General features: G+C 52.2%; 1 protein-coding gene across 2 annotated transcripts in view; it reads right to left on the bottom strand.

The window, feature by feature from the left end:
• The window catches only part of INPP5D (inositol polyphosphate-5-phosphatase D), a 95,486-nt gene extending 85,136 nt beyond the window's left edge, over positions 1-10,350 (bottom strand). The window contains exon 1 of one of the 2 annotated variants that reach the window (XR_004969340.1): positions 10,080-10,345. Coding sequence is in view for 1 of the 2 variants with exons in the window: in XM_036319530.1 (XP_036175423.1) it covers positions 10,080-10,213 (134 nt within the window). In the remaining variant the exon portion in view is untranslated. Of the gene's footprint in view, positions 1-10,079 lie in introns of both variants that reach the window. The other variant, XM_036319530.1, reaches the window with a different exon arrangement.
• Between the last annotated feature and the right edge of the window lie 2,305 nt (positions 10,351-12,655).

The raw sequence follows: 12,655 nt of genomic DNA, 5'->3' as shown, positions 1-12,655 counted from the left end.
TAGAACCCATGCAGGAACATTTTTCTGGTACCTGAAATGACAAGAATTCCTGACATGGCTCGAGGAGTCTGAGTGTGAAGTCTCTGAACTTTGGAGCTGACTGTTCTGAGGGGTGATCAGCCCTGACATCCAGTGGAGCGTGAGGAAAAGGCAGGGGGGTCGTTGGGGCATGATTTACGTTGGTGCTTGACAGCTCCGTGGTCTGAGCTAAAGCCATCCACCAGCTGGAAGGGTTTCCACAACCTTGGAGCTGTCATGTTGGCCAAAGAACAGAGCCAGATGGGATGTTTCAAATGTAAATAAGACTCCATGGGGCTAAACAAGGTGGGGACATGCTGAATGGTGTCAGACACAGCCACAGAGAGGACCACAATGGCCAAGGAGAGGCTCTGGGTGGAGCACCTCCCTCCTCCTGAGCTACCCTCCCACCCTGTGGCCTGTCCCTGGACAGTTGGCCCCATAAGTTCATACTCCCAAAGGTCAGCCACCATCCCATCAGCGACCTGGGTTTTCCTCAACAGCTGGTGAGTGAGCCTTAGGATTGCTTCTAATGCGGAGGAGTCAGGGGCCCTGTATTCTCTTCTCTTCCTAGAAGCTCCACTTTCCTTTTGTTCAGGAGTCCCCAATGTGAGGGAAAGGATGAGGAGGAGAGGAGGAGAAGGAAGAGGAGGAGGAGATACTTTTTACTTTCCTAATACCTTTGAGAGTAAGATAAGTTGTCAAGTCTGAGCACCTTGGGAGAACACATTGGGGGTGGTCCAGCTGGGCCAGAGGTGTAGGGAGTTTCAGGGAACACTTAGTTGAAACTGCTGGTCTGTTCTCATCCACCATAATCTCTCCCCATTTCCTCCACTTGAGATTCTCAGGAACCTTGAACCACTCACTCCTGCTGAACCTCTAGGTGGGGACCACTCTCCAACTCACAGAAACTCATTTTATTTCTGGGATCAAGACAATGAATAAATACCTCATTACAAAAATTTCACTTATTTAGCCTTGCTTGTGCACCTGGATTTTCACTTATTTAGCCTTGCTTGTGTGCCTGGCACTTCACTAAGCATTCATATGTGTTACTGTCTAGCTAGATTTTTAAAATTATACTTGTCTTAAAATTTTAAGACCATATAGAAAGATAAAAAATAAAAAACAAATGTCTCCTACCCCTTCTCCTGTAAGTCCAGCTTCTTAGATTTACCGCCCCCTTTTGTAAATCATTCCAGAACTTTTAAACATGCACACAAACTTTTTATTTTTTTATTTTTAAATATGTTTTTATTTATTTCAGAGAGGAAGAGAGAGGGAGAGAGAGAGACAGAAACATCAATGATGAGAGAAAATCATTGATCGGCTGCCTCCTGCATGCCCCACACTGGGACTGAGCCCGCAACCTGGGCATATGCCCTGACTGGGATTCGAACCATGATGATCTGGTTCATAGGTCAAAGCTCAATCACTGAGCCATGCCAGCTGGGGTAGATGCATGTCTTTTTAAATGCAAATAATACTATACAATATTTGTTGTTCAGAAGTGTGCTTTTTTCTTTTTAATCTTCAGCAGAGAATATGTTTTACTTATTTTAGAGAGAAGAGAATAGAGAGAGAGAGAAAGACAAAGAGAGAGAGAGATCAATGTATGAGAGAAACAGTGATTGGCCTCTTCCCATGTGTGCCCTGACCAGGAATTGAACCTTAACCTTTCCGTGCACGGGTCGACACACCAACCAACTGAGCCACACTGACCAGTGCCAAAAACGTACTTTATTTCACCAAAAAAAAAAAAAAATCTTAGAAGTCTTCCCAAGTTATGTTCCACCTTTAGGCTATACAATCATTTACTTGACTAGACCATGCTTTTTATTATTGTAAATAATGCTGCCGTGAACATCTCTGTTCCTATACCTTGTGTATATTGGTGAGTTCAAAGCTCAGTTTCCCCATCAGTAAACCCAGGGTCAACAATGGGGTCTACTGTTGTCATGCAGACTAGTGAATTGATATAAGAAAAACATTTAGAATAGCACTCCCACCTCCTTCCTGACCACACTAAATACTCCACGGTGAGATTCCTGGTGATCCTGGACTAATCACTGGGAAGAACAGCTGAGCTAAAGGACAGGGCTCTATTCTGATAGAAACTAGCAATCGCCTCCCAATGAGGTGGTGTCACTCTTTGTTCTGCTAACCGGATATGAAAGTGTCTATTTCCCCACACCCTGCCAACTGACTGTTATCAGACATTTCAATCTTTGCAAATCTGAGAGGTGATAGCTTGCTTTATGAGAAAGGTTGAACATGTTCTCATATGTTTTGCTATCGGTATTTCTTTTTTTCATATGTTTTGCTATTGGTATGTCTGCCCCAGCCCCATCACCTCCAGCCTCCACTCCTCCTCAGAGCCTGCCAGACTAATGCCAAATAGCTGAAACCCTACTGTGCTTTTATCTTTCACCTCTAGTTCTAATGACACTTCTTCCTGGGAACACGCAAATGAGGGCAGGACAAGAACCGCCTCTTAAGCGGCTGAGGGCAGCTAATTTGTGGAAGAGGTTGAGCAGGGCCAAAACATTAGCTTGTAGGCAGAAAGGAAGAACATAGTCACAAGGAGAGGGACAGAGACAGCTGCACAGAACAGGAAGGCCCTTTATGACTTTTTCAAAGATGTTCCAGAAACACTGAAACAATGAAGCAGCTCCACATGACGTAAATAGATCAAAAGCAAGTACAAGAGGAAGAGGGACACTTTGCCCTGGACAGTCACATCTCAGCCGCCCCAGTGCCTGGGGCAGATACCGTGTTCCTGGGGCCAAATCAGTTTAGATCTTCAAGGGAAACTGACGCACACGTGCACGCACACAACCACAGGGGAGCAGTCATTCCAGACTGCATACCATGGGGTGCTGGGGGCTCACAGGGAAGTGGAGGGGGCACTCCCCAGCTTCTCCCACCAGCAGCTGCATTTCAGTCTGGTCCTATATGCATACACATGTACATGCCTATACACAGAATGCATATATATATATATATATATATATATATATATATATACACACACACACACACACACACACACACACACACACAGATACTATATATATCCTATATAATAAAAGCCTAATATGCAAATCGACCAAATGGCAGAATGACTGGTGGAACAACCGGTCACTATGATGTCACTCACTATCAGGGGGCAGATGCTCAATGCAGGAGCTGCTCCCAGCCCACAGGCCCCAGGCCAGCCAAGGCAGGTGCCAGTGCCCCCCCCCCCCCACATTGCCCCACTGGTCGCCCCACAGATCGGCCCTGATCACTGGTCAGGCCTAAGGACCCTACCTGTGCACACATTTTGTGCACCAGGCCTCTAGTGTGTGTGTGTGTGTGTGTGTGTGTGCGTGTGTGTGTGTGTGTATTCACACACAGAGAGACTCTTACATGGAAAATATTTAGAGTTAAATCATCTTTTATAACTACTACTCTAAAACATAATCCAGACAACATACCCATTGCTGTCTGGAAAAATCAACTGTGAAGACTGAGCAACGTGAGAGGAGGAAATCTAATTAGAAGGGTAACCTGGAGTCCCAGAGTCAGCATTAAACACCAGAAGAGGTGTTATTTGTAATACATAATTGAACCTAAACCATTTGGGTCCCGGTACATGGGAATACAATGTTTTTCTAATTAACGGGCAGGGGAATGTACAATGAGCAGGCCAGGGAGGAGGGACCTGGTCTGCTGACGCTTGTTCTCGCCACCTCCCATGGGGCCCAGGCCCGCTGTGGCCACTAGCACTGACCTCACCTCCCACGCACAGGCCACTTTCTCCCTCAGGTTTCCAGGCACTGAACCCTGGTCCCAGCAGCCACCGCCACAGTGTGTCACTCAAGTCCTCTTCCTGCGTCATCTCTTTGAGCACTTCCTCTGAGGAGGCCCCACAAGACAGCTCGGTGTCTCCCGGAGGCTCCTCGGGCCTCCAGGAAGTTACAGAAGTGACACACTGCCTCCGCTCTGCTCCTTCTTTCTGAATTCTCTTCACAGATGGGCCCTGTACTCCTGAGATGTCACCATTCACATTATAGCTTGTAAACAAGAGCGGCCGCGTTCAGTAGGTGCTTACCATGTGCTGGCCTTGGGTTATACGTGTTACTACATTCCCCCATTCTATCCTCTGAGTAATCCAATGACCACCACAGAAAGACACATAGCCCAATTTTTGAAATGGGCAAAGGATATGAATAGACATTTCTTCAAAGAAGAGATAAGATACAAATGACTAAGAAGCACGTGAAAAGCCGCTCGACATGGTTAATCATCAGGGAAATGCAAATCAAAGTCACAATGAGATGCCACTTCACACCCACGAGGATGGTTATTATCAAAAAGATAATATTAAGTGTTGGTGAGGATGTGGAGAGATTGGAACCCTCCTCCACTGCTGGTGGGGATGTAAAACAGTGCAGTTGCTGTGGAAACAGCATGGCAGGTCCTCAGGAAGTTAAACAGAGAATTCCCATAACCCAGCAGTTCACCCAAGACAATAAAAATCATATATCCACACAAAAACTTGTATGTCAATGTTCACTGCAGCATTATTCACAGTATCCACGAAGTAGAAATACCTAACGTCCGTCAGCTTATGAACAGATAAGTCTCCACACAACAGGCTATTATTTAGCTATGAAAAGGAAGGATTTGTGCTGCAACATGGATGGACCTTAAAAATATTATGCTAAGTGAAAAAAACCAGACGCAAAAGGCCACATATTGTCTGATTCCATTTCTATGAAATACCCAGAAGAGGCAAATGGTTAGAGACAGAAATTAGACTAGTGGTTGCCAGTGGCTGGGAGGAGGGGGCACAGGGAATGACTGCTAAGGGTACAGGGTTTCTTTGGGGGATGATATGATGAAAATATTCTGGAATTAGAAAGTGGTGATGGTTCACAACATTATGAATGACTAAACACCACGAAATTGTACACTGTACAAAGGGTGATCTTCTGGGATGTGAATTCTATCCCAGTAGAAAAATTAACCCCATGAGTGGGCATATCACCAATGAGGATGCTGGGAGAGCATAGGGAGGCTAGCATCTCACAAAGGCTAGAATTCACATCAGAGCAACCACAGAGGGCTCCCTCATAAGGACTGTGCCACATGGCATGAATTAGGGAGAGAGCAGACCTCCATCTCTGGGTGGGGAGGAAGCCCTGGCTGGGAGGAGCACATCTCATCACCATGCGTGGGTTCACGCTCCAGGAGATGGGACCATTCAATGCAGAAGAGCTGATGTCTGTGCACAGATGTCTGTGCACAGAGTTTAACCTGTTAGGAAGGCAAACTTGCAAAATGCACCAAACCCAGAGTCCACACTGGATGGAAGGATTGCTCTCGGATGCTGGGCATGGGCACAGACACTCGACTTGCCCACAGTTGTTCCAAGTCACTGCCCATAGAAGATCCCAGGCCTTTGTGGCCTCCCCTCCCTCCTGGGCTTGCACACAGAGAGAAAACTCAGTGGAGTTGTCCTTGGAAAGACTCTTATGCAAACCAGACTTCAGGAGCCTGTGGTCCTCCAGCTCTGCTACTGGCCACTGTCTGTGCCAGCATTTCCCCCGCTTTCTGCCAATATCAGGTACAAAAAAAACAGCATTTTTCTTTGCATTTGCACAAAAGTAATTAATGAGCAGTGTCAGCTTTACCGGGTCTTTGAAAGGGGATTGAAGGAAAGAGGATTCTATCACAACCATTCACACCAGGGGAAACGCCTTCATACCTCTCCTGGACCTTTCTGCCCTCCCAAGCCCCTCTCTGTGGTTCTTTCACCAGGGGTCTCTCCTCCAGGCCTCCCTCCCACAACCCCACCCATAACCAGGCTTGCTGGCTCCTCCCCAAGAACAGCATGAGTTCAAGTCCTGGCCCTTCCATTTATTAATCCTGTAAACATGGCTTGTCACCTAACCTCCCTCAGTTTCTGCATCTGTCAAGTGGGAATAATAATAGCACTTTGTCCAAAAGCCATTGTGGACAGTAAGTGAGGTGATACACAGAAGGAGCCCAGAATAGAGCCTGGCACACATTACACCCTTTATGAGTCTTTTGCTGTCATTTCTAGGCAGAACGGGTTAGTAAACACTTTTGTTAGTGGAGCAAGGTTTGGAGCCTGCTCTTTCTCAAGGGGCTGTCACACTCTTCTTCCCAAAACAAGTAGAATGCCTTCTCTGAGGTACTTTGATGGCTGTGTCCTTCTTGTGCTTTTTCATCTTTCTGGCTCTGCCAATAAGGCCACCAAGTCCAGGCTGCCTGGTACAGTGTCTCTGGGAAGGAGACTGGGCAGGCCGTGTGCTGAGGAAAACCGAGGCTGCCTCCCTGCCACAGCTGCTGGACCAGGCTGCAGCTTTTGAGCCAAAGACAGCAGTGCATGCCCCTCCCCCAGCAGGGGAGCCAACTCTCACCAGTGTGGTTTGGTGGGAACACCACCCAACTAGGCAGCTCCATATTGGAGGATGAACCCAGTCCTAGCAGACGCTCTGGGGTCCCAGGATGCTCTTATAGGGCGGGCAGGTTGTAATTCCAACAACCCTGGACCATTGTTCTCATTCTGCCTGTGCAGCCCGGGCAAGAGGAGGCCGTCCCTGGCTGGCCCTTACATTGATGGACCCTGCCCCCCACCTCCGTTCCCAAAGGCTTATTTCTTCTCTGCAGCACAACACAACTGACAGGTGCACTGGGTCCTGCATGGAAATACAATCCTGGCAGGAGAGGAGGGCACGACCTTGACGGCCTCTTGGCATCCTTCATCCAGGACAGGCTGGGCAGCCCCCAAGTGCCCTGTAGACTCCCTGCAGTGGGACCAACTCTGCTGGCAGCTTTGAGTGAGGCCAAGTAACGCTGACATAGACCTTACCCAGGAAAGCCCACTGTCACTCATGTTCTCAATACCCTCATCATAGACGACAGAGCTAGACCCAAACCATGTGGTCAGCAGCCTGGGATCTTCCCCCTCCAGCTCTCTGTACCCAAAGATGGGTTCCCCAGGGTCTCCCTAAACCAGAGCTTTCTGAGTTGCTAAGGAGAGAGCTGGGCTTTCCTGCCACTGGCAGGTGGCAGCTGGCAGGGCTGACCTCCCCAGAGGAAGTGCAGGTTCGCTAGGCCTGGGGTGAATGTGACTCTCAGGTCACACGGGCAGCACTGAATTACAGCCTTATCTTTGGTGCCCCCCGCCCTCTGCCCCCAGTTCCATTTAAATAGTCAAATCCTGTCCTCTTTTCTGAGCATGAAGGCCACTTCTGGGGAGCTACACTCAGTTCCTGGAGCTCGAACACACTGCCTAAATCAGCAGTTGGACCCCCACTGTCCCCTCACAAGGGGGCACCAGGAAGAAGCTCTGGCCACATGGCAGGGCACAGGAGGATGAGGTGAGGGCACCCTAGCCTGTAAGGTCTTTTCTATGTGGGTATTTCTAGAGCAGGAGATGTGGCTTCCTCCAGCCGCCCTGGCTCACTTCTAGAGCAGGGTTACTACGAGGCCCTGACCTCACAGCTGCACCACGCAGGGCCCTGCACCCTCGCTGACTTCCTGACAGCAGAGGGGTGAGCGTCACTTCTGAGACTGAGAAAAGCCCAGCTGCTCTTCCCCCAGCAGGGTCCCCAACACCAGGCCAGGGACCAGGATGGCGTGGGACCAGCTTTTCACCGTACGTGGGGAACAGAGAAAACTGAAGATGGTGGGTTATTTTTTCAGGAAATTAAACCTATTTGATTTAAAGGATTGGCTTTTTAAATTTTTATCTTAAAGAGTGTGTTCTTCCTGCTTCTTTGGTGTTAAAGGACGCTTTCTTTCATGAAATGAGCTGTTGGGAGGTGGCAGCTGTCCTTCATTTAGTTAGTTTTTAAATCTCTTTAATTGGCAAAATTAAGGGTAACAGCAAAATGAGGTCTCCCAGCTTTGGGGGAAATTTGGAGTCCATGGTATCCCCCAGCCCCCAGTGGCTCCTGACCCCGCAGGAAGGTGGCTTTCCCCACAAAAAGAGGAGAAAGGAGACCCCTGGGCCTGGGGGTGAAACCTGGCCAAGGGGCGGGGCTCCCAGGGAGGCCTCCAGCCCTGGTGTCTGGGGTTTGGGGATGGGAGGCAGACAAGTCCAGACTTGGGCTAAGAGGGAGGTGGACATCTGTGGGCAGGGCACCATGGGCCCCTTCCCTAAGGTGCAGACCCTGAACATCTGCTGTGGGTCTGAGAGGAACTCGATCCGTGCGAGGGGAGTGGAGGGAGGAGAGGTGGAAGAATGAACACGGGAAACCAGGCCTGGACCCTAGTTTGCCACCAGCTAGCAGGGCAGCCTAGGCAAAGGCCTCAAGCCCTCCGAGCTCCATCTGCTCACCTGCAAAGTCAGGGGCCTTCGGACCAGAGGTTCCCGAGGCGTCTGGCCCCAGCTCTGGCTGGCATGACACTCCCAGTCTGGAGTGAGAGATACCGGTGTTCCACATGTGCAGCCTGAGCACAAGTGCAGCCCGTCAAGGGAGTGGAAGCCATCTCCCTGCAGAAGGCTGGCACACAGGGACACCTAAGGAATCAGCCCTGACCACGATCCTGCTGGGACAGAAGACAAATCCACACGGGCCAGTGGAGTCCCATAAGAATTATCTTACCGGTTCCAAGGCCCCATTGGTGGGTCCCCACAGGAGCAGTGTCTGCGGGGAAGTCTGGGCCTGAGACTCTTGCCCGGAGTATGAGAGGAGGCGGAGGGGGTGGGGCTCAGGAAGCTGGCCTTGGTAGGTCAGGCCGCTGTGAGCCTGGGTTATTTTCTAAGTACTCCCAGCTGGCCCTTGTAAACACTCTGACCTCCCTGGCTGTTACCTGGGACCTATCCTCACACCTGGCTTGACAGGGACAGAAGTCTGATTGTCTGGGGCAGCCACTGGGGGCAGATGGCCTTGGCTTTGACAATGGTCGTGCATTTAACCTGTCTGAGCCTCAGTTTCTTCATCTGCAAAGTGGGTGAGAACAGGACCCGTACTTCAGGTTGTCGTGAGGATGAAATGGGATAATGCACAAATGCTTAGACACGATGCTCGAAACAGGTCCATGTTCAGTGACCCACTTTCGCTCCTGCCTGGAGAAGGGCAGGGCCCTGCCAGCTCAGAACGGCCTTTCTGCAAGCCCAGGGCCACTGCTGAGAGGTGCCTGTGGACACACCCTTCACCCACCGGGCCCTGATGCTGCCCGAGGCCCCAGCTGGATGGTTGGACCACAGGGCTGCGGGGGCGAGGGCCTCATTTAGATAGGGGTCAAAAAGGGTATTTTAAAAAGGAACCTTCAGCAAGTGTCTGCTTCCTCAGTTGTTAGGACAACTGGCCCATTCAGCAACATCTAGAGTGGAGGAGCAGGGAAGTTCACGCAGCAGAGAGGCCCCAAGCACCGAGACAAGGAGGAAAGAGGCTGTAGCTGCTGTGTCGGTGACTTCCTCTGTGCGCAGGGCCCCAAATGCCACTTCTGGGTGAACTGAAAGTCCTTTCTGGAGTGAACCCACCCCATTCTCGTGGTTCCCCTGATAACGGTTTTCTCCAGGGGCCTGGAGCCTGGGCATGGGAGGGCCGCCTTGCCACATCTGTTCTCCATGACGTTTCCACACCGGGCATCTGCGAGCAGCCCCTCAGCTGACCGAGCTCTGACACACCCACCCCCATGGAGCCCTGAGCTTCCGCCAACCTCACGGAGCCCGCACCCCTTCTCCTGCCCCTGGAGCCCCGAGGAGCCGCCTGGCCGCCCGCCCGTCCGCCGGCCCGGGCAGCTGCGGTGTGTGACCAGGCCTCGGGGTGGCTCTGGAGGGGTCCAGCGCTGCCAAGCCTGAACTCCGGGGACAGCGGTGCACCTCAGGCCTCGGCGGCCCGACAAACCTGGGCAGTGTGCACGCAGGACCACTCCAGGCCATGACCTAGAGACCCCGACTCAGTGCCGGGCCCTGGCTGAGGCCCCAGCTGGTTTCCCCTCTCTGAGCAGCACCTCCGCCTCTCTGTGCCCAGGGCACGGGAGGCCAGGCCGGGCGGAGGGAGGGCACAGGCGGGGACGAGCGTTGTACTCACAGCACACAGAGCGCGTAGGCCCGGGAGATGGACTCGCTGGCGCGCACGAGGAAGCTGCCGTCCTTGCCGGTCCTGGAGAGCAGCTCCTCCGCCTTGGAGCGGGTGATGTTGCCATGGTTCCAGCAGGGGACCATGGCGGGGCGTGGGCCTCCTCGGCCAGGCCGGGCGGGGCCGGCAGCCTCCCCCACGACCAACACACCACCAAGGGGAGCGGAGGCCCCTGTGCTGCCACCCCCTCTTGTCCCCTCTCTGTTGCCCCGGCTGCTGCCACCAGCTCACTGACCGACGACTTCCTGTTTCAGGCGCTTTGCGAGGGAAAGGAAACGAGCTGCAGAGAACTTCCTCATTGCAGAGACCAAGCAGGAGCCCGGTCCTCCACCTTCCCACCCCACCCGCCCGCCCTTTTTCTCCTGGATGGGACTCCGTCCTCAGAGGGTCAAAGGCCAGCTGATGTCCTGGGGGAACTGGCAGCTCCTTTGGTGTCAGGAGGCTCAGCTGGCTTCTGCAGAAGCAGGACCTGACAGGCGTGGACATGCCAAAGCAGTGGCCATTCAGAAGCCTGTCCCTCTGTCCGCGTGGGGTGGCCACACCCTGGACAGATCTCTCAGCCTTCTTCCCTTCCCCAGGGCTTTTCGACTCACTGACCCTCTAACCTGCAACATACCCAAAGGAAAGGAGGCTCCCAGGGCAGGGCTCCTCAGCTGGGTCTCAGCCGCGAGGGGCTGAATTAAATTGAGTGGAGGGATACCGTCAAGCCCTCCTCCCCTTATCGGGGGCTCCCGGTCATTCAGACACCATACAGCCCTGGGTACTGGAGGGACCTTGGGTGACACCACGTGATGGCTCCAAGGGCCCAGGTGGCCGCTCTGTGACACATTTACACTCATCCTCAGGGGCTGGTGAGTGTGAAGGACCTGGGTCAACCTGTTCTCCATGGCAACATAAATGCAGGCTGGGTTTTCACCTATGGTTCTTTCCAGAACACCCAGGAAACCCACACATCCCCAGGGGTAAGCTGGTCACCTGGCCAACAATGATGCTCCTTCCTGCATTCTATATCAGGGGTGGCCAGGCATGGCTGTCTTTGCCCACAGCTCCAAGGGAAGCTGCCTCCACGGGGCCACCATCCAGGACCAGCAGATTGAGGACTCCAAAGTGGCATCCACTCCTTGGTCCCCAGACGGTTGCCCTCAATCCTTGGGTCAGACCCACCAGGATGAAGGGGCAAGTGCTGACCTATTGCACAAGGGAGCCCCCCAACTCCAAACTTAGGCCTTCCCCCATAGGACATGACAAGAGAACCCCCTCCAGGGCCTGAGCCAGGCCTCTACCTTGAGGAAAGTAGCCCCTAAAGGAGCTCATGTGTGCCACAGAGTCCCTGCAACCCACAGCAGCACACACAGCAGGAGATTTCAAGTGAGCAAAGTGTTCTCATCCAGGTGGACTGACCCCATTCTGATTCTGAGGCCCAGAGCAAGTGTGTTCCACCCGCTGCCCACTTCTGGGCTCCAGGCAAAGTTCCTTTTGGAAACTCAAGTCCAGAGAACTCCCATCCTCACCCCCGCCTCCCCAAGCCAGTTTTCCCCAAACCCCCTCCCTAGCTCCTCCCACTGAACCTTCAGCATGCCCGTATCAGGGGCCCTCTGGGCAGGCCCTGAGTGGGCGTGGAGACTCAGTGGAGATGAGAGTTGGCCTTCATGCTCTGGCCTTTCTGAAGACAGCTGGGCCCTGGGTCTGCCAACTCTCCAGCAGCCACTGGTGGAGGCCTCTCCTTCCCTCATCCCCACCTCAGCTCTACCCCACCTTGATGCTCCCACCATGTTCTCCCTTCCCTGCTGAACTGCACCACCTTCCACCCTGCTCTCAGACTCAAAGCCCCTGGGTCACTCTAGGGTCCATCAAAAGAAGGCTCCATCCAAAATCCTGGTTCCTTGGTGCCTTGACCAATGCTTCCCTAGAGTCCCTCCATCACTCTTTACCTATAACCATCACCACCACCCCCCCCCCCGCCCACTTTCCAGCTTCCCACCCTCCCTCTCTCATGCCTCTGTTCCCACTGAGTCCTACATCTCAACAGACTTGTTGGCCAGTGGGCCCATCCTTGCCATTTGACTCATGTCATTTTCCTTTGACACACACATGACACCTGCTTGACACATATATGACACACATGTTTCCCTAATTTGTAAGGCCCGTCCCATCTTCACTTCCTTCCCAACCCAATTGCCTAAGCCATCTGATATGGTCAGCTTCCTTGTCCCTCTGTTTTTATCTCTCCCTTCCTCCCCGCTCAGAAAATCCCAGCATCTAGATCAGGGCTGCCCTTAGAGGTGGGTGAGGCCTGGGTAAACATTTTTTGCAGGGCCTCATCTACATAAACAACGTACTAAAAACCTGTATTATGAAATTAATGGACCCACTGAGGTACAGTGATTTATCAAAGAAGATCTAGAATAGTGGACAGAGAGGAGGTAAGTTGTGTATATTTGATGTCTAATCAGTGTACATGAAGCGTCTTCATGATGTTAGGTCCTCTTTTCTAGTTCAGGTTTAGTTTCCTACTGACAAACATCATT

The sequence above is a fragment of the Myotis myotis genome, unplaced genomic scaffold (genome assembly GCF_014108235.1).
Source record: "Myotis myotis isolate mMyoMyo1 unplaced genomic scaffold, mMyoMyo1.p scaffold_m19_p_8, whole genome shotgun sequence".
Taxonomy (NCBI): Eukaryota; Metazoa; Chordata; class Mammalia; order Chiroptera; family Vespertilionidae; genus Myotis; species Myotis myotis.
This window is presented reverse-complemented; position numbering and strand designations above follow the sequence as displayed.